Here is a 22,424-nt window from a genome sequence, read left to right as displayed (position 1 = left end):
CTTGATACTGGCAACCGGTTCTCGCCCCATGGACAGGCTGCATGGAAGGCTCCTGTATATAAAATAGTATATTAAAGTAAACTTACAAAAGCAAAGAGCAATCATTTCAACCATAATTTTTTCTTCCTCTTTGGGATTCTAATTTTAAAAGCATTAAAGAAGACAGCTGCTCATGCTGTGATATGTGCTAAACAGCCTGAAGGATGGAAAAAAAATATATTTGTAGCTCATAATAACTATTGACCTTTCTGATATACAATGTTCTCTGTGTTAGCTATTCGGTTCTATCAACAGTGAAGATTGAACATGACTTTTTAATAGAAAACATGGGGTTTTGAGCTGCCTCCACAAAGGTGTTTATGTATTGTTATTTTGTTTTGTACTACAAAGACCAAGTTCTGATGCCCTTTGTCTGACATCATGTTTGTTGTTAAAAAAAAAAAAAGAAAGAAAGAAAGGAAAGGAAAAGAGAGAAAAGAAAGGAAGGAAATAAAAGGAGGAAACAGAAAAGGGGGGAGCCTCAATGTTATTGAGTATGTTTTATATGAGGAATTGGCTCATAACCACTTTATAGTCGTGATAAAAGCATTGCCACACTCGATCCCATACGCAATATTGGTAATGGAATCCAACGGCATCCCGGGAGGACATGCTATATTTCTCTTCCAGAATAGATCCCTCAAGTGGCAACATTTATAGGGCGTCTCCAGTAAGATTTAAAACACTGCTTGCAGTATTCACATGGCATGTTCTTTGGAGCACACAGCCTGCTGCAGAATGGGCACGTTGGATGTCCTGGACTCTCAAAGGCTACCTGGTTTTACCCTTTGAACTCTCCTGTTGTTTAGGAGTTGCATATAGAAACACCCACCGGTAGCAGCTTGACTCGGACACCGTGTCTGTTTCCCCAGAGTGGTGTCATCCACACACCGACTGGGGAGCAGCAGGCAGCAGCTGAACACTCCCTTCTCCCTCAGGGGACAGCCTCACCGAGTAGCAACCCCTGCCAGGCGCAGGAAACCTGAAAGGCAACCTTATGCGTTAGGATTCTCATCCCAGGCAGGCAGATATTGCCAGGGAGTGTGTGCTGACAGGTGGCATGGTTTGGCAGAGTATTATTTTTCTCCCTTTTTTTGGCGGATTATTCTTAATGTGACTTTGAAAAAAGTTTATTACATCATTATTGAACCACAATTATTTTCACAGCTATGCTCTAGAGTTTCAGTTAATGATTCGCAAGTTTCTAAACAAAGCTGAAGACTCACAACCGAGTGGGAGCAGGAATCAGCCCTAATGAGACTTAAATAAATTCAGGGTTTTTTTTTTTTCTTTTTTTGTCGTATTCCAGAGCAAGCAGTGAAGTTGATAGAGGCTGATTGCTGAGCCAGAGCATACTGGCTGGAACTGCCTTTGCAGGATATCCAAAGGGTGGTTCTGTGAACTCGAGTTCACAGAAAATGTTGGGTACTGCCTTGCGGCAGTGGGCAAGGATCTCAGTCTAGTCCACTATAGCCTGTTATCTCCTTCAACATTGCCTGGCACGTGGTAGAGGACAGGCCAGTGAGGTGAAGACCAACTCTCAAAAAGAGAACAAAGTATTCTAATTCTGGGGAATATCAGGCCAATCCTTTTTTAACTACCAAACCACCGGTCCATGGTTCAAAATAACGCTTTGCAGAACATGCTTCCTTAGAGATGAAAACAAGGACAAGGCATTTGATTCCCTCTCCTCAAAAACGAACCACCAACTACAACACACCATATCTTGGGACAAGATGTTCTAGCAGAATGGCATGGCAAGCGTAAAGGGAATAATTATTCTTAAAAGAAAGCACCTGACTATTATTTTATTCCACAGGCAAAGTGAGTGACTACTTATATGAAACACAATCCTGAGCACTTGCTGGTCATGGGGGGACAGGGGGTGGGGCGGAGGCAGGGCAGAGGGGAGCGGAGGGGGATAGAGGAGGTAAGAGAAGCTGGAGAAGAACAGGAATAGATACAATAGACAAGTAAGACATCAGGCTGGCCTTTCAAGATCTCCCAGTCTTGTAGATGCCACTGTTGATAGCACCTTTTGCAAATTGTACTTTTTAAAAAATCATTTGAGCATTTACCTTTGAAAACACAAACCCTGGGGGATCCCTAGGTGGCTCAGCAGTTTAGCACCTGCCTTTGGCCCAGGGCACGATCCTGGGGTCCTGGGATCAATTACCGCATTGGGGTCCCAGCATGCAGCCTGCTTCTCCCTCTGCCTGTGTCTCTACCTCTCTCTCTCTCACTCTCTCTCTCTGTCTATCATGAATAAATAAATAAAAATCTTTAAAAATTTTTTAAAAAGAAAGAAAACACAAACCCTGCTTACAAAAATCAGCATTGCAAGCAGTGTTGCTTGCATATGTGAATTCGCCAGGTACTGGCACTGTGGGCTATGCTTTCCTTCTCACTATCACAGGAGTTTTACCCATGTTGTTGTCACATAAGAAACAAGGCTATGATTTTTTCTGAAGAGAACGTCTATGTGGATATTATATTAGTTATCCATCAATGCATGACAAATCACCCCAAATGTTTTGCTTAAAACTATCTCACATATTTTTACAAGTCAGGAATCCAGTAGCAGTAAATCTGAACAGTTCTAGCTCAGGATCTTTCCTGAGGTGGTGATGAAAATATCAGTCAGAGCAGTCATCTGAAGACTCAACTGGGGCAGGAGGGTCCACTTCTAAGCTCACTCATGTGACCGCAACTCACTAGGAAGCCTCACTAGGAGGCCTTGCAACGCTGGCCTGTCCACCAGGTTGCTTAGGTGTCCTCAAAATGTGGCAGACAGCTCCCATCAGCGTGAATGATCCAGGAAAGAGCAAAACAGAAGCCATTCTGTCTGTCATGACTGAGTTATACCCACCAATCCCACCATGTGCTATTTATTAGAAGTAAGTCACCAAGTCTCGCCCACACTCAAGGGGAGATAAAGCAGACTCTGCCTTTTGGAAAGAGGAGTATTGAATGATGTGTGGCATTTTAAAATGACCACACTTATCATCCTGGGTGAACATAAAATCTGCTGGGATAATGTCTGTGAGAAAAGATTTATTTACCGTGTTTGTCCTACTATTGGGAAACTAGGTTGGGAATATTTTCTTACATTAAAGGCAACAGTTAGTGAATATTAGTTTTCGAATATATGAGATGTATGATGTAAAGACATATATGTATTTACATGCATATATGTATAATTTTTGCTCTGGGAACAAGGAACCATGGTAGGTGCTGAAGAAGATGCAAATTAGACCTATCAGCCTTTTTGCCCCCAAATACCAAGCATAAGAGATAAAATGAGAATATAGATAAATAACTATAAGAACAGTATTTGGCTACATCATGACCTTTGGAGTCAGATGTGATGTCTGTGTGCCATGCCACTGACTGGAAGACTTGGCAATACGGACTCTTTTTATATAATAAAGACCTAGTATTTGTATCAGTATGGACTAAGTTATGCTGCCGTAAAAAAAAAATCTGAAATTATAAGAAAATTTTATTTCTGTGAGGGTCGGTTGTGGGGCCTGTCCCACACTATCTTCATTCCAAGACCCAGGCTGATAGAGCAGGAACCATCTGAAATGTTGATAGTCACCATGGCTGAAGGAAAGAGAGAGTACCTCTCTCTACTAAGAGACTAACTCTTTCTTAAAATTCTATCTGGAGGGGATCCCTGGGTGGCTCAGTGGCTTAGCACCTACCTGCCTTTGGCCCAGGGTGTGATCCTAGAGTCCTGGGATCGAGTCCCACATCGGGCTCCCTGTATGGAGCTTGATCCTCCCTCTGCCTATGTTTCTGCCTCTCTCTCTGTGTCTCTCATGAATAAATAAATAAAATCTTTTAAAAAAAATTCTACCTGGAAGCAACACATGACTTTGGCTCACATTTCCTTGACCAGGGAAAGCCGTACAACTCAAGATAACTTCCAAGTGGCTGAGGAAGAGCAGGAAAACTTTTATAAGAAACAACTTGTCACATACTTGACACATAGTCATTCTAAAGTCCTAAAATACATCAGTATCTAACAAAGCTAACAGAATAGGACAATGAAACAATTTGGCTTTATCACGGTAATTGCAAAATGAACAAACATCTCTTGCCTTGTCTTCTAAAAGTCATTTTGGTTATTTGCACTTTGGTTTGTCCTGTGTGCACAGAACCTCTGAAAAATGGAAAGATTCATTTAGGCAATGAAATAGGAAAAGAGTACATTTAACTTCATATGTTAGCAACATACCCCAATCCACTTCTCCTTCGAAAGGAAAAATACTTCGTTCACAATTGCAACAGTTTTCTCAAAATTTAATTTTTCTTTTCCTTCTCTCATACCTCAGGATTTGGTGGCAGTTGCAGGGTTCTGACACCAGGTTGCACTGAAAATATTCGTAGTGTATGAAAAAGAAAGACCCTCTTTATTCTGGGGCCTCATCTACTTACAGGGACCCTGGAGAGAGTCCTGAGGGTGTTCAGGTGGACCTGGCCCTAGGATTAGCCAGTAGAACTAGATGGTTCTCAGCTACCTCCTCCTACTCCAGCTTTCACATCACCCCTGCTCCTACATAGTAATAAGGAAGCAGCAACTACAATGCTAGTTAGGGATTCATAAACAAATGTGAAATAACGCAGATATGATTTCACATTATGGTGGCATTTGCCAACATAAAAATTATTACAACTTTGCTATAAATTGTTCTGTAAATTTTACAAAATATGCAAAAACTGACATTTCAAGAGCTGAGATAATTTAGATTTATTAAAAAGTTGAAGCCCTTGAGATTCAGCCAAAGAGAGTATATTTCTTTATCTAGATTTTAGTGGTATGGCTCTTGTCTGTGTTTTGTTTTTCAGCTCCTTGTTTATAACTCATGAGTCAAAACTGGCCATATCTGGGCTTTGACCACTTAATCCAGTTTTACCCATAAATTTCTCCTGTGTCTCAGGCAGCAGAGATAGCTTCTCTGAATCCCAAATTTCTTATCAGAGCATGCAGCAATCATAGCCTGCCTCAAAAAGCTACCAGGAAAACATCTGACATCTAGAAAGCACTCCACAGTGCTTCTTTGCCATAGACTGGTCCCCCTGTCTTTAGAGAGCACCAGTCTTAAAGACAGTCCTCTCACCACTCTGTCCTGTTCACACACACCCCCAATACACACACGCATATCTGCATGCTTGGGTACACACACACACTCTCTCTTCAATGCCACAGTCATGTTGCACATCACCAAGGCCACATTCTCTTCCAGTAGAACCTTCATCAAAATCATGCTTCTCACCTGAGACACATAGAAGCCTTCTCTTCTAAAGCTGCCACTCTTGCCTGTCACCTGCAGATAATACATCTTTTACATGAGAGACACCATTGTCAGAGCGGGGAGACCTGGGGTGTATCTGCTAGCCTTGAAGCAAGCAATGCCATGGCACGTGTGTGTGCATGCATGCCATGAATGAGCTCGTTACGTGTCCCTTTGAAAGGGCCAGTGTGGCCCGTTACTCCTGCCCTGTCCTCAGAACTAGAAAGTCATATGGAATTAAAAGAGAAATCTTTATCAGAAGTCAAACTCTTTTCTCAGTTGCCCCCTCTCTTTCTCCTCAACTCCCCATTCCCCCATGGTCTGAAATAAAGCTTGAAGACCAGTTTAGATCTTAAATCTCAGCTCCAGTGGAGCAAAACCTGACCTTAGCGTTCCTCTCACACCAGTTGTCCTGGGTTTAATTAACGCTGCCCCTGTATGTTTAGGCAATTACAGTTGTAAGACACGGGAGTGCTGCAGGGGGGGCCTCAGCCAGGGCAGGACGCAGTGTTCGCCCCCACGGCTCATACAAGGCTTGTCGCCCAGCGGGAAGCACCCACGCTGCCATCTCTAACGTGCATGCTAAGTGTTTTCCTGTGCAATTCTACATACTGAAAACAGTGATTCCTAATGATGCCTGAATTATTCACCCTTCCATAGCGAGGTGGTTCCCTCCTCGTGGGGTCAGGGTACCCAGCACCCTAGCCCTAAAATCTCCCTCACTTCACGGGAAGTTGCATTTTTCCCTCAGCAATTGCAAACATGATCTTGCTGAATGGAGCTGAATTTTGAAGGCTGAGTTTGCGGTGTGGATTCTGATGGCTTCACGTTAGTTCAAGTCTCTGAGGACCTGTGCCAATAAATGTGAAAGGGACAACAGTAGATTGGCATACTTTTCCATTTCCACCAGGATGAAAAACTGCTATAAATTAAGTCTAACCTTAAATGTATAATCTGTCCTTGGGAAGGGGAGAAAAAAAAAAAAAGGATATAGCATCTTCAAGCTCTCGGCATCCCTTACGAGAAAAAATTGGTTCTAAGGGTCTCTGATCTTGTGTTTTAGTAAAATAGAACTGCACGGCTGACTGACAGTTCTGATCTAAAGCATTTACGTTTAAGTTTTGATCTCTCTGCTTTTGATTAAAACTAATGAGCTCATTTAATTCAAAATGGGAATCTCTGATAAGAGAAATAAGGTTGATGTGATTGGATTAGAGGGGCAAATTAAACTCTTAGAGCAGAAGTTTGTGCTTATATAGTGTATTAAAAAGCTGTTGGCGTATTATGGCGTGTTAGATGATGAGAAAAATTTCATAGTAATTCATATTTAATCAGAAGAAATGAAAGTACTAAATATAACATGGCTCTGCTTTTCCCTCGAGTGATAAAAAGCTGTACATTTAAAATGACATCAGATCCATGCTCTCTAAAACAAAAAAAAAGAAAAGAAAAGAAAGAAAATCTTAAGAGAGACACATAAGAAAGGGACACTTGTCAATGGTTCCCTCACCCCAGAAGAAAAGTGCCACAAACATAGGAAAATAGAGCCCTATTTAGGCAGGAATGATTCAAGAAAAGCCACAGACAACGAACAGCAAAGTTTCTGTTATAATAGGAGCTTGTATTCGTCCTTCATCTGAGCATCAAGTTTCATGTAAAAAATAGGTATTTCTTTCCCTTAGAAACATATGAAATATGTTTCTTAATGCTGGAAGGCTTGTTTTTGCTATTTTTCTTTGTTTTAATACCTGTTTTCACATTTTCTTAATTCTTACAAGTCCCTTTGTGACACATATTTCTTTGCCCCTCACCCCAGAGGAAATTAGTGGCAGGGTAAGGCTTCTAAAAAAAAATCCTATTTGCTGTTGGACATTTTTTTTTTAATTTTAAACCCAGAAAAAAATTTTAAACTTTAAAGTATTGTTTTAGGAAAGTAAAATTAGGCAGTATTGATTAGGCTCTAAAATGCCAAAATTAATTTCTTTGCAGAAAAACACTTATATTTATAAAATCCATTAGAAGATAGATTTTTTTTTTGTTGCCTTGTGGCCTGTTTGCCTAAAGGTATTTGTAGATCAAGACTGCAAACTACCATTTTAAGTTTCAGAAGAAAAGAATTGTTCCCCTTAACCTAAAAGTGCATAAAGGGAAAGAATAACTGTCTTGCTTAAGAGAGGAGACTATTATTTGTTAATACCCCGTTCAGATGGCAGTAGGGAGGACAAGCTGCCTTTAGTGACAAGAATGGACAGTTGGTATTGTTAGTAGTTTTTATTCGTTTCCGTCTATACATTCCATTCTAAGCCCTCTATCGGGAGTCAGTTGAAAAGACGTTATGCTTTCCTATTCCCCCACAACAAAGGAGACCAACTCAGGAGGGCAAGGACCCTGGCCAGGATACGGTTTCATGGTACTTAGACAACTGCCCAGTGGGCAAATGTTACCAGAAGTGATTTGCAGGGAAAACAAAGAGCAAGCTATCTGTACTCTTCATCTGAAGACTCTCTGCCTCAGTCTTGGTTGATGCCGTAAATCTATGGTGTCCTTTTTCACGCTCTCCATGTGCACGGGCCACACTGCCAGGTGTGCTATTGCTACTTACTTACTGTAGATCCTACTTGGGGAGCTGCTGGAAGTTAAAAGGCCTAGAAAGCTCCTGCTAGAAATTGGAATGGAGTTACTTTGGATTCATTAATTTTTCTTTTTTATTTTCTGCAAAGGAAACATTTTCTAAATGAGGTACATTGATTACTACGCTCTTAGCACCCATCAGTCATTTATTTTTAGTGAACTCAAGGATTGCACCTGAGCAGTAGCTGTGAGGGGCTGTGTAGACATCTAAATCATGTGTGTGTATATTTTTGTATTCTTCAGTGGAGTCAACCAGCCCCAGTCTGCTAACCACTGACAACACCCTTGAGCGTTCCTTTTTCATCCGAATGAAATCTACTCTGACCAAACGCGGCGTGCACATCAAATCATCAGGATATAAGGTAAGCTGGGCTCTGGGAAGGGACATATTTCTGTCTCAGGCCAATCCTAGGTCATTTGCATCGAGCTTCCCAGCTGGCTGCTTTGGGTCCATATAATTAACGCCTGTGACCTTGAGCAGCCCATGGGGTTCTTAGTTATTTTCCTGTCTCAAGGTAGGGGCTTCATTATACCTCTCATTCTCACTTCAGACATTGCTGAAGCACTAAATCCCTCAATATAGTGTCTTTTCTTAAAACACTTGTTAATAATGCACCAAGGTCTTCAGCACTTGCTAGAAATTCACTTTGATGGGGAAGCTGAACCAAATTCATATCAGTCCTTAAGATGAGTGTTCTAGAATGGATACTTGTAAGAATTCCACTTCTCCCTTCAAATTCCCCCTTTCTCTTTAAAGAAAGACTGTCCATTTTACTGACTTCTTGGCCACCAAGACTCATATATATAAATAAGAAAATCAGGTTGGATGTCAGGAATCTTAATTGAAATTGCACTTATTGCACATTCAGTCATACCTTAGCATACATAGAATACTCAACATACACAGCACACGTTCCCCACAACAGCCAAGACCAAGTCTGGAGTCATAATCTACATTATTATCATTTTAAGGGTAAGGATAGAAAAGCCTCCTAATCTCGGGAAATTCCAGCATTTCGGTTACCATAGCAACATAAATTAAGACCTATGAAATTTATGAAATGCCTTTGGCAACCTGAAATCTTATCAATTTTACAGCACACTAACCACTCTCTCACACAATATTTACCATATGCAGGAGGACAAACAGCACCCGAGTATACAAGAGACGTGGCTGGCATGACCTTTACCACTTTTAGAGTCGAGAGCTTCCAAGAGCTCAGTTCTTTAGGGTTACCGTAGCATTGCCAGGGATGCTTAATAGTCATGATCATTGGGTTTAAAACCCATATATAAGTCATCAGAAACCAGCGGCCGCATAAAAGTCAGAGGCGGGTACTTTGTTTGACATGAATTCTTCAGAGGGAGGCAGGCCCTTCCACAAGTGACCTTTAGCTGAGCTGTCCTACCGTCTGAAAGGTGCACGTGGAACATCCTAACCTTTAACAGGGTTCGAAGAAGGAGACGCTTCAGGCAGCTCCACCCGCAAGAGTATGACCCCATAGCGAGGCCTGTTACAAAGGGATACATGGAGGAAAAAAATCCCAACTCTATCCTTAGGATTATGCTGATTTTTTTCCTGCCTTACTGAACACAAGACATTTATTCATTATGAAGTGTGTAGCTTTAGCAAGTTTGGAATCTCTAAGCAAGCTGTAGGAAGAGCAGTTGGTGTCACTTTTATGGTAGGAAGCTGCGGTGTTTGCATTCCAGTCTTTAGAAGCTGCAGGCCTTCCTTTTCACCTCTGTTGTGTCAGCATTTGTTCCTCACTTTGAGTGGCTTTTACTGGTTTGTAGGGGGCATGTCCCAAGAGGGAGTAAGGGTGGGAGAGGTGAACCATAGTTTGACAAAGCAGCATTTAGTATACTTCAATATCATTGGGTAGTTTAATTTTTTGAACAACAATAAAAAATTTACTGCTTTCCCGTGACCGACTAGAGATCATAAAGCCCTGCGAAATTTTGAATCTACAAAAAAGTACACTGTCCAAGTGGAGAAATCATTTGTGTTTCCACCTAGGCAAGAGACCACATAGCTTGCATTCTTTCTGTTTTTGTCATTTGGTCAGCTCAGTACAGCTGCGTTTGCTGCATGGCCTGAAATTGGACAAGCTCATTTCTTAAATATTAATAGATTATTCTTTCGATGAATTTTCCTTGAGTTCCTACTCGAGAGCCTCTTCTAGATCCAGTACCCCAGCATTAAACAATAAAAAGTCCCTGCTTTCATGGTACTTAGATTCTAACAGCGAGATACAGTCAATAACAATAAATAAAGAAGGTGATTTCGGGCAGCAATGAAGCCCAAAACAACCGTAGCTACCGTAGTAGACATGTTACAGTATCTGGGCATGGTGCCCCATGCATGCATCAGCCCTCACCACAGTCCCAGAAGAAAAAAAATTGTCATCGTTTCCACTTTACAGGCGAAGAACCTAAGGCCAGGGGTTAATTAGCATACCCAACTTCACAATTTGAAGGGACAGAGCTGGGCTTGAACTCTGGGAGCCTGAGCACCGAACCACTAGGCTATACTGTTATGCTGAGTGGCTGGTGGGGCCACTTTGGATAGCAGTCACGGAGGGTGTCCCTGAGAAGGTGACATGTCACCTATGGGGGTAAATGAGAGCACACCACCACGGAAACAGCAGAAGAACAGTGTTTGCAGAGTTCCTTGGGCTTGGGATTGAAGACGCCTTGCTGCAAGAAAGCATCCTCGAGAAACAAAATGAAATAGTACAATCATGAACATCCAGGATTGGAAAAGAGCAGCTATTCTAGTTTCCATCAAATCCTGCCATGTTAAGGTGATCATATTCCTCTGACCAACCCTGCCCATACATCTTCCGAAGACATCATGAAGGTCGCCATCCAGTACCTTACCTCTCTCCCCAGTACTGCTAACATGAGAGATGATTCTTCCACTCTTTCCCTGATAAGATGAATCATCCAACAGCTCCAGCTCTACCCCTCCTCCTCCACGATGCCCTTGCCTCGTTAATTAACCTTGTCTGCAAGTTAGGGGAAGAGCTGATGGGAGCCCATGACATGACACAGCTGAAGAACATCCCTACTTATCTGTGCATTCTCAGTAAATAAATCTAACAGCTTATAAAACATTCAAATAAAACTGGTAATCACCCCACCACCACACAATAAGCACAAATAAAAAGAAACAGCAATGGTAATTTCACCACGCTCCCAATATTCCTCCTAATTTATTACCATTGTTTGTTTCTTTCTTTTCCCGTAAAGCTCCAAGATGTGAAGCTGTGACCAATGCAGGCCACTGTACTTCTCCATTTTTTCTGTGACCTGGGCACATACGCTTTTCTGACTTGTCTGTCACCTTATCTGCCACTCTTTCTTGAAGAGTGTTATTATCGCTGACAGTAATAATGGCTGCAAAAGTAACGCCTGCCGAACATTGACTCTCTGACAGGTACTCTGCCAAAGACTTCATACTTCTCTAAACCATACAGTATTGAAAAACTTCCTCTGTGCCAGGCATTTCTTCAACTTTACATACTATTATTATGCCCATTTTGCAGGTGGTGAAACTGAGCTTTGGTGGGCTCAGTACTTTGCCCATGTTCACATAGCCCTCAAGCAGCTACCTAGGAGTCAGGATTGAGCAGGCAATTAGGCTCCAGAGTCCGCCCTCTCTACCCTCTGCTTCAGTCCTTAACAGATAAAGGCCAAAGAAGAGCTCAGCAGGAGCTGGACCTCAACAAATGGAAGGTTCCTCTCAATTTTTAAAAGAAAGACCCCCTGCCTGATTAGGACCTTCTCTTATGGCCCAGCACATCACACAGCACTCCTTTACGGAGATCCGCAGAGATTTATCTTCCTTTCCAGGGACTTGAGGGACTTGAACACCTGCCCAGGTGCCGACCACCAAGAATTCTAGCCAAAGAAGTGCCACTCTGAATCTGCAAATTCAAGTAGAGGGTGTGTGATATAGGTTGCTGTTGCTTCCACGCCCTGGGCCTCGGGAAAGTTGCCCTCTTGCCAATGAAGTTTCCCAGCCGTGAGCTGACATTCAGTTGTCTCTGTCCTCATTTGCTTTGAAATCCACGGTAGCACGTTATCTGGACCAGCCACTTTTTATGCCTCAGGGGCTTCTTGTTGTTTAGGTCCCATTGTTGGCCACATATCTTAGCCTAACACAGCTCTCCTTTAAATTGCATTGCATCAATATTCTGCCTCCTTGATTAGGTCTATGTCTGGGGGAACTTACTAGGTATAGCACAGGGGGTAAAAGGAGATATGTAATCAGGGAAATTAGAGAAGTGAAGACTAATTGGGTCGCCTCCTTCGCTCCTGTCTTTGGAGGATAGTTTCCATTAGCCTGGGACTGTCAGTTTTCTAATCTGCTCTTCAATGCCCACCAGCACCACTGTCGTTTCTGGCGTTTCTATCCACACACATTGTGATGTCCTAACTGGGATGGCATAGAGGAGCATCCTGGGCTGAGAAACAGACACGAAAGAGAGAAACTCTCTGTTATGCATATAGGATACTGAGAATGTCTCTCAACTCACTGCAGAGGTGAAAACCTTCCCATGCCAAGGGGTCCTGCTAGGTCATACAGAAACAAGTTACTAAGGGAGTAAGGGGGGCACTTCAGATTCTTCCCTCCCCCCCCCCAAAAAAAAAAAAACCCAACTCCCATCTGGGATGATTTGGGTATGGATTTGCCTGTAGCTAAGTGTCCTACTAAATGATTTCTGGGGCAGCCCGGGTGGCCCAGCGGTTTAGCCCCGCCTTCGGCCTGGGGTATGATCCTGGAGACCCGGGATTGAGTCCCACATCGGGCTCCCTGCATGGAGCCTGCTTCTCCCTCTGCCTGTGTCTCTGCTTCTCTCTCTCTCTCTCTCTCCTAAATAAATAAATAAAATCTTAAAAAAAATAAAAATAAATGATTTCTGTAACCAATTCAGGCTCCTTATGACATAAAGAGATAAAGAGTCAGAAAGCATAAGTAATAGAGAAAATAATTTGTAGGTTCACTAGCTTATTGGGACTGCAGATTTACCTCAGCTCTAAGAATACCTGTATCTAGACATGAAGTAACAAAGGCAAAAAAATGAGAGGGTGCTAATTAGCTAAAACAAATTCTTCTCTGCTTTCTCTAAGCACAGAGATGCCTTTTTAATTGAAACCTGTTCGTTTTTGTTTTGTTTTTTTTTTTTTTCAAATTCATGGTTGCGTCTGTTCTGTGGGAAAAGGAACTCCCCTAATTTTACTAGTAATTTGTTTTATTTGGGGTGTCATAAATCCCATTAATGATTTGATTAAATCTGTGGAGCCTCTCCCAAGGTAAATTTATTTTACATCAGGAAGTTCCTGAATCCCTGAGGTAAATCCAGTGATCTCAGGTTACAAAAGCGTATTTAATAGGAGGACATCTTTGGTATACTTATTAAAAATCCAAATGAGTACACCTTCCAGAATGTATTTCACCAAAATTACAATAGCTTTTTCCTTCCTCCTCATTTCTCCTTTCCATTTATTCATTTTGTGTTACTACGTATTAAAGTCCTGTTGCAGAAAACATCAACTCATAGGCGGCAAAAGTTAAAAACCAAGACCTACATTTTGATCCCCTTTATGAAGATGCTCTTCTGGAAAAGTATTTCTCAAACAAAAACATTTTTTAATAAAAATTATACCCAATATTAAAGAATGACATCTGTAGCTAAGAGCTATTTTCAGTGGTAAATGGCCCTCCTTTTCTTCTTGTTCACTTACTTGTGCAAGTTGCATTACTAGGATTTCAGTGTCAAAACCACAGCTAGGTAGATTTCAAAGTTGAAGGCTTTTCACATGCAGTGTATTCTTAATTGAATGTGTATATTGACAACTCTCAAGATGATAGCAAACTAGGAGGGAATCATTACAGTTTCAGTCATATGGAAGTTTAGTTCTTGGTTTGCTGTGCTGATGGGGTCCACGATAACGAAGATATAACCTCTCGCTCTTGATCATGTGCCCCTTCAATGTGCCACCAAACTGGTTGAATCCATCTAGCTCTATTTCTGGTCCTCTAACTTACAGTCTTTTTCTGGATCTATTGTGAGAAACCTCCCAGAAAATTTTGCTTCTCCATTCCATTCTGCACCCTGCTCCCTGGAATATCTTCCCAAAGCCTCAGTGATCTTTACTTTGTATCTGCTTCTAAGTCATCACTGGTTCACAGTATCAATATATTCAAGAATCTGGTCCTAGCTTACCTTTTCTACCACCATCTCCATCATTTTTCCCTGGAGCTACTATTACTGATGCTCCAGCAAAATCTGTCCAAATCAGCTTTCCTGAAATATATCTTTATTTCACACTGCTATGCTTTTGACCATGCTATTTTCTTTTCCTAAAATGCCTTTCCACCACACTTGCACCTAGAAAAATTCTTACACAACCAACATGGCACTTCTCACATATCACTTCTTTTTTATCTCCCTTGATGCACCTATTCTCTTCTCCTCTGTGCTTAAGACTTATGTAAGCTCTCTTGCCTCAGTTTTCCCACCTGTAAAATGAAGTTATAATAATATATAACCTGAAGATGTTTCCTACGGATCAAGATAAATAACACATGTTCACCTAAGCATCTTCTCTCCTTTTCATGAAGTACTATCATATAGTTTCATGTGAAACTCACAATAATTCTTTTAAGTAATTATACCTTTCCCAACTTGAAGTTAGGTTAAACGGAGGCACAGAAATATGAATTGACTTATCTAAGGTCATATAGATGGTAAATAACAAAACAGAGAAATATCCATATCTTCTGATTTCAAATGCCTTCTTCTTTCCAATATACTACACTGGATACTGGGTGATTTCTCACTCTACTTCCTTCCCTCAGCACAGTACACTGCATGTAGTTGCCACTCAATACATGTTAGCTAATTTAAATTGCATGTTTTCTTTTTTTCTGTGATAGCAATGAAAATGCTGATAGTACTGGGCCCTGTAACACACTAGAGACCCTGCTAGTTAACATCAGTGTGACCAGTGGAATGCCTATGAACCCAATGACTATACTTTGATGGCTCACATTCCTTTATCTTGCCTGCCAGGATATTGTTCATCTTTACCAATGCCTTACTAAAATCAGAATGTACCACATCCATAACATTCCCTTAAACCATCAGCTGAGGATTCCTTTCAGAAAACAAAAAATTGAGTCATTTTAATATTACCCATTCATCATGACTTTGTATTGGCATTTGGTGGTTTACCATTTTCTTTCTATTAAGTCATCTTTAAAGAACATTCTTCTAGTTGTAAATATTTTGAGGCTCTTTCTGAAAATTAGAACAATATTGCTGATATCATGCCTTCCAATACAACTCCATGATTTCTCAAAGACTGATAAAAACAAAAGAAGTGTTACTCTAAGGAGGTTGGTTCTTTCTTTGCCCAAGAGGGTAACTGTATGCAGTGAATTTTAATTGTACCAGGAGAAGTGTAGCTTAGAGGTATGACTAGAATTAATATGAAGGGCAATGTGGTAGTGGTCCTTCTCTGGAGATTTCTAAGAGCATACACTAAACTTATCAGTTAGGAGTCTCTCCTCCTCCGAGTCAATTGTGGACAGACTAGGTACCATCTGGATGTTTCCCCCAGTCTGAGATTCAGAGATGTTCCAGATGTCCAGACATATCAGTACTTCTCCTAAAGCCTTTGCTTCGGCTTTGTGTTGTCTTGAAATGATGACTACAGTATTCCAAACTGCACAAAATGTAACTGTCTTGTCAAATCAATAGATGAATTTTCAGAAAGACCAAAAATTCTGTCAACCATTCAGGCTTTCTAAGACTACGCATTTATTGCCTTTCAATCAACCCAGACACCCAGAATAAATTGAAGGAGAAAAAATTTCCAGGGTAGAACTTACAGACAGAGGTTATCCTGATGAAAAAATGCAAATAGAGGAGAGAACCAATAAAATCAAATTTTTAAAATCCTATTACCTCTTTTTTCTCCCTGCTCACCTCTGCACAATTGTCCATTACAATGTGGTTTCCAGTGTCATTTTAAATACAACTGACACTGTTTCTGATCTTAAAGAATTTATTTCCCATTACCAAGGCATGACAGTAGGTCTAGCTTGGGATATGTCATTTCTGCCGGGACTAATCAGCTAGCTATTTTACCAACTAGAGGCATAATCACTAGCCATTCTGTGAAGCATCTGTAAATTCTAAGTATGTCAGTAACTGCAGCCCAAGTATTTTGCTAACTTACAGGTATTTCATTTTTCATCATACAGATTTTAGAAAGAAGGCAGGAGAAGTAAGAACATCCCATCTTCAACTAACACTAGATCTTTTCAGGTTGGCTGTCTGAGCCTTTGGTAGCTAAGAATGATGAAAGTGATGATCACTTTCAAAACGAAATCTTTGATGTAAAAATTAACAACTCTTTCTGTATATAGTGTCTTGCACTAATCCCCTTAAGAATTATCATCAATGTCCCTATAAATATATTCTCAATCCGATAATTTCCTTAAATGTAATCTCACTATATGAGACTTTAGCCCAATTAAAAAAAAAGTCTTAAAAGGAAAAAAATACAATCTGAAGAACTAAAAAGTCAACTCAAACATAGTTCGCCATTTCTGAGCCCTAGCACTCGATATGAAAAATGCCTCAACAGTAGCAGCCAAGGCCCTCTGTTGCTGTTTCTCCAAAGTCACCTCTTGATCCAGTGGTCTGAAGTAGCAGGTGCTTCACTCTGTACAGATTTCAAGGGCTTCCAGATTCCTTACTCTGTTTGACCTTCATTACTTGAAAACTGCTCTACTGAATGGTGATTAAGCACAGAGGCTATGATGTCAGACAGTGGGGGATTTGGATTCAGTCCTGTCATTTCTGACTCTTTGATTTTTAAGTAAATTGTTTAACTCTTTTAAGCATCTGTTTCCTTTCTCACAAAGTCCTGGTAGAACCTTCTTCAGGAGGTACTGTAAAATAAAGAAGATATAGATAAAGTACCACTACAGTGCCTGACCCAGAGTAAGAATGCAATACATGTCCATATGTGAGGTTTAATGTTTATGGCACTTGTACTGTGAGTTGATCTAGATGGTCCAAAATCTTAACTTCTACAACTCCGCGTGTGCACCTATAACTATGGAAAATAGTAATTCATCAATAATATTTCAGATTATCTCCTAGAAGTTATATGAGCTCAGGAATAATAAATGATTTCTTCGGAATATAGAAAATGCATTTATTTCTGGGAAATATCTCCCTGCTTAAGTGTCCTGAATATTGATTTGATTTTAAGAGACAAAATATGACTGAAATACGTCATCCATTCCTTTAACAAAAGAAGCACACACCACATGGTTTTCTTTGGAATTAATTTAGCCTCATGGCAAGACTAACATAGCCCTTGAATGCAAGAAGTGAAGTAGGGGCAGGGCCAATTTCATGTTGTTGATCTCTGGGATAAATGGAGCTTCTAGGCTCCCACAGTCCAGGAGGCCCTAGGTTTGGTTAATGTATCTATATAGACATAAATTGAATCGTTTGGGGAAGGCAAACCACCCTGTGGCTTGAACCCAACCTGCATCTCAAGAGGTACTGTACCACATTCTGGATGAAATTGTGTTGGCTCATTCCAAATAAGGGAAAAGAGCCTGGATTCTGGAGTTTCTTTCTTCTAGTGTCATAAATTCTTGGGGGACAAGGAACTAGTCACATCTCTCCTGTCACTCTATGAATACCCTCCACCATCAGACTAAAAGAATTACCCATTGCAAAAGAATGGCCCATTGCAAAGTGCCTTGAGTTACAAGACTTACTTATAAGACTCTTACTTAAAAGAATCATCTGTACTATCATTTCTCAACCCTCTGCTGCTGTGGGTATGGATGTGTTGGTGTGTATGTTTATTCTGACCTACCAACGGGCAATGGATTGGAAACGTCACTTTCAGCTCATTGCTGGTAATGGTTTACAGAACCAATCCATATAAGTTGTTGCTGAACTGACAGCAGTATCTATACCTCCCTTTTGCCAGGGCTTTTGTACCTTCTTTTTATTCTCCCTCTGTATAGATTGTCTTCAGGTATTCCCATGGGTCACACCTGCATTTCATTCGGATTTCTGCCCTCATGTCGCTTCCCTCACCACCCCATCTAAAATAGCTCAAGCACACCTTCTGTACCCCATCATCTTCTTTATCCTTCTGCCTTATTGTTCTTCATAGCACTGAACACAACCTGACACTATGTCATAAATTTATCTGTATATAATTTGTCTCCCCATCACACTGTAAGCTTAAGCTCCCACAAGAGCTTCCAGGACATAATAGAAATTCAATAAACATTTGTTTAAAAATGAATGAACTTAGAAATATTGGTCATCATTTGAATGAAGGCTAGAATATATTCCTTCCTTAGGTCAGTCTGAAGTTCCTTTAAAGGGGATTTAGAGATGAGAATATGCAGCCACTGGAATTATATAACTTTTTGAGTTTCCAGGCCCTATTACCAGGAAGAGAAGTTGAAGATTTTTCCCTTTTCCTTTTAAAATGCCTGTACTAATGGTTGACATCTTCTATAACATCTTTTTCATGCTATCATATTCAGTTTTTTAAAAATCAACATGTATTTAACTTGTACCCCACTTGTACCCAATTCTAGAGGCTAGAACTCTGGAAGCACAATCAAGAGTCACTTGATTATTACTTGGTAGTTCTGAATATATTTAACAGTCCTCAACAGCCCCTTGTCAAATGTCCTTCAAACTCATGACTCCTTGTAGAAGTCATGAAAACAGAGTGGCTTAATAGGGGCACACCTGGTGAGGGGAGTGAGAAAATTTCATTCTCCTGCCAGCACATTGCTATTCGCTTGCTATGCAACATTGGATGAACAGACTGATTATTCTGGGCTTCTGTTTCCTTGCTAGAAAACAAAGGAAACAATCAGACTTGCTTCCAGACTTGCACAGACTTGTTCTTTTGTCATGTGCTTGTAGAGATTGTATCCCCTTTTAGCTCTACTCTCTACATTAGGGTAAAAGCCCCTTTGGGACTCTCAGGGTAGAATGGAATAGAAACTCCACCTAATCTGGAGCAGCTTCACTCACTCCTAGAAAGAGAAAGGTTAAACCTACCAGCAAGTTCTAGCAAAGGCCACCCAATAGTTAGCAACAGCTACCATACTGCTCTACAGCCAGTGCTGGTTTGAGAATCTGAAATGTGGGAAAAATGGGAAACATTTAACCAAGTCCCTGCCACAAGTGAGGAGAGGTCTAGGGAAGATTCTTTAATTCTTAGATGAACTTTTGTACCTTGTCCTATGTAGAGACTATGAATAGACTACATTTCTGGGAAATGAAATGAGATCCCAAATTGAGTGCTATAATAAAATGGTGCTTTGAGGATAACTCTCTTGCCTTATTCCATGAGTGGTGACAAATTGTTTTTCCTTACTCATTTTAACACAATGTGTACTCATCCCTTTTTATGCCAAATAACACACATTTTATGTTCTTATTAAATTCATCTATCTTCACTTTTAATTTTTTTTTTTTGCAGTTGGCTTATTGATGAACATCTCTGTCAGCGTTGTCTGAAATGGTTGTTAAGTTTCCAGTTGAAGGGAACTGCAACTTTTAACCTAACTGAAATAGCCCTGCAGACAGTTGAGTCCTAGGTAAATGTTTTTTAATGCTGAATGGAACTAAGACTATTATCATTGTCAAATCCCTCAAAGGAAGGTATTGTGGAAATGTAAAACATTCTTATTCTTGAATTGTTGTTTTGTTATAAACTATCTTCTCCATGAAACAGTAACTTTTTTTTGTCTCTTTCCACTGGAAAGATCTGGAGAATGACACAGTTGGTCCAAGGACCCATAGTAGCCAGATTCCAGGCACCTTGGTGCAGTAGAGGAATGTTAAGTTCTGTGGATTATATCTTTAAGACACAAAAGTGGCAGTGCCTAATGCTTCCACGTTCTCAAGCAGAGAGCCTTTATTTTAGGTCGGCCTCAGTGAATTAAAACCGGAAGTCGACATGGGCTGACAGCAAGCCAAGTCAGTAGGTGGAAAGGAAGTGGAGCTCGGAACCAATAGGTCATACTGCCCCTCTCTCATAGAGGGCTGACAAAAGGCTGAACCTAGAGAGGGCCCTTGTCCAGTCCTCTTTTCCACACAAATCTCCCCTTGGGAAAGCACCAGTGCCAGTGTACCACAACAGTTCAGGAGACATTTGGGCCCTTCCCCCAAAGAATCTTTTCTCCCTCCTGCATACATAAATCATACCTCCTAATCATGCCATCCAGTCCTAAAAACTTTAAAAGGATGGTGCTCTGTGAGTGAAAATTCATAGGCACCTGCTCTTGATTTACTTCCTGCTTAGAATAATTTTTACACAGCTGCAGTATCACAGAGTGACTGTGTTCCCAGTACCCAACAGTGAGGCTCAGACAAGGGATATGTTGGATGTTTGGGTTATAATGATTTCAGCTATTCCTCTTTTTTTACAGCATCATTAGTAATCTGTCATTCTAATAATAATAATTCCCTTTTGACATCATGGAGGTAAGAAGAAATCATCACTGACATCAAAAATGAGGTGATATTTCAGCGGTATTATTTCGCTGAAGATAAAATGGAAAGCTTTATTACTCCCCATGCCTTTAAAGAAAGCTGAACAAGGCATATGCTGACCCTAGAGCTTATCTACTTCAGTTCCTTCCAGACTGATATGAAATAACTAATTTTAATTGTTCCAACTAGAGCTTCAGAATGTGCTTTTCCCCCCAAAGCTTTGCATCCACATAATGGAAACTTTTTCAAAAACAAGCTTTATCGGTTTATAATAAACCAATCAAAAGAAATCAAAAGAAAAGTCCATTGTTACCAAAAATTATCTTTAGTTTTTGCTCTTCAGTATCACCTTTTGTTCAAAGTATTTAGGCATTGATTTCACTCAATCATGCAGTCAATACTAATTGTGTGCCTGTTGGGTAAATACACACTATTCCGGGTACTAGGAAGACAAAGATGGATAAAATAGAGTCCTTGGTCCAGGGAACAGAGTCTAGACTGAGGCAGACACACAAAGAAATGTGTGCTGTAGTATAGATATGTTCCAAGGGCAATGGAATGAAATAAATAAGTCTATCTGGTGGGACAGGAGAGCTTCTCCAATACAGCATCATTTTAGCCAGTTCTTAAAGGACAAACGTGCCCTACCGAGATATTAGAGAACAGAACTCAAGGCAGAGGGAACAGTCTCAGCAAAGAGATGAAGGCATCAAGTGCACTGAGCAGAAAGAAAGCTGGTCCTTAAGGGAATCGGGGAGTGAAGACATCTAATCTCACTCGGCAAATGTAGACAGGAGTAGGAGGAGTCTTCATTTAGTGCAACACAAACTCCATGGGCTAATCAATGTTCAGGGTAACAGGATGAAGATTAATACTGTTTTATTCAAACAAAACTTCATGCATTCATTGTGAGAAAAAGACCACCTATTTTCTACTAACGGGATCAAGAAGGTCGTTCTCAGCCTATGGGATAAGAGAATAAGTACATGGAATTAAGTAAGTCATTGGATAATTCCTCTTGGAATGTTCTCAATTTATTTTTCCTTCGACCTTTCTGCCCTATATGAGTGCTGGGATTTCCCCCCCCCCCTGAATCTTAGAGGCTGATATAAAGAGACATCCTGAAAGGAGGAATATGATTTTCCTAGATTCAGTAACTCAAGAAAAAAAAAACCTGAAATCCTTATGCATTAAAATCTTAGATTGCAGAACAAATCAGAAATAGGAAGGATCACACAGACCTGAGTCAGCTGAGTATGTGGTCTGTATACTGTTAGGTATCTGAATTCTTGGAAATGTCTGGGTATTTGGCACAATATAAGCAAAGCCTACATATCAGGCAGCCTACGGTTTCCCTTAGATATAACATTTCGTAAAACCTCTGGTTTTAGGAATGGTGACTTCTTTCTCATTAAAAAAGAAAAAAAAAAAAACATTGCTTGTACTTCAACTCATTTTCTTCTAATTCTGGTTGGCCATTCAGCATTTCTACTAATTGTAGTAACCTCTATAAACAGTGTTATCTGAACACCCAACCCCTTTGTTCCAATAAAGCCTGTGCATGTCAGACCAGTTACAGTTCACCTGCAATTAAACAACTGTTCTCAGATGAGCAGTAACTGATGACAGAAAATCTGAACATTATGACCATGCAAATATTCAATATTTTAAGTGATATTTTAAAAGTCCAGTATAGCATCTAGCTACCAGATTTGCATTATGAGCAAATTTTCACCCTTTCTTTCCCCCTCTCCCGAGAAAATAAAAATTTTCTATTCCTGGATTGAATGCTTAATTACTTCCTTAAAAACAAACTTTAAACAAATAAAAGGAAGAAAATCTCCCTTTCTCTATTTTTTTTGCTGTGCCTGCAGAG

At 40.4% G+C, this 22,424-nt stretch overlaps 1 protein-coding gene across 2 annotated transcripts in view; it reads left to right on the top strand.

Moving 5' to 3' along the window:
• The window catches only part of NPAS3 (neuronal PAS domain protein 3), an 841,608-nt gene that overhangs the window by 767,006 nt on the left and 52,178 nt on the right, over positions 1–22,424 (top strand). For both annotated transcript variants that reach the window (XM_055309019.1, XM_055309018.1), the window contains one exon: positions 8,214–8,332. In XM_055309019.1, coding sequence (XP_055164994.1) covers positions 8,214–8,332 — 119 coding nt within the window. The remainder of the gene's footprint in view (positions 1–8,213; positions 8,333–22,424) is intronic.

This window comes from Nyctereutes procyonoides, unplaced genomic scaffold, assembly GCF_905146905.1.
Source record: "Nyctereutes procyonoides isolate TBG_1078 unplaced genomic scaffold, NYPRO_anot_genome, whole genome shotgun sequence".
Classification (NCBI taxonomy): domain Eukaryota; kingdom Metazoa; phylum Chordata; class Mammalia; order Carnivora; family Canidae; genus Nyctereutes; species Nyctereutes procyonoides.
Note: the sequence above shows the minus strand (reverse complement) of the source record. Positions and strands in the feature narration are given on the sequence as shown.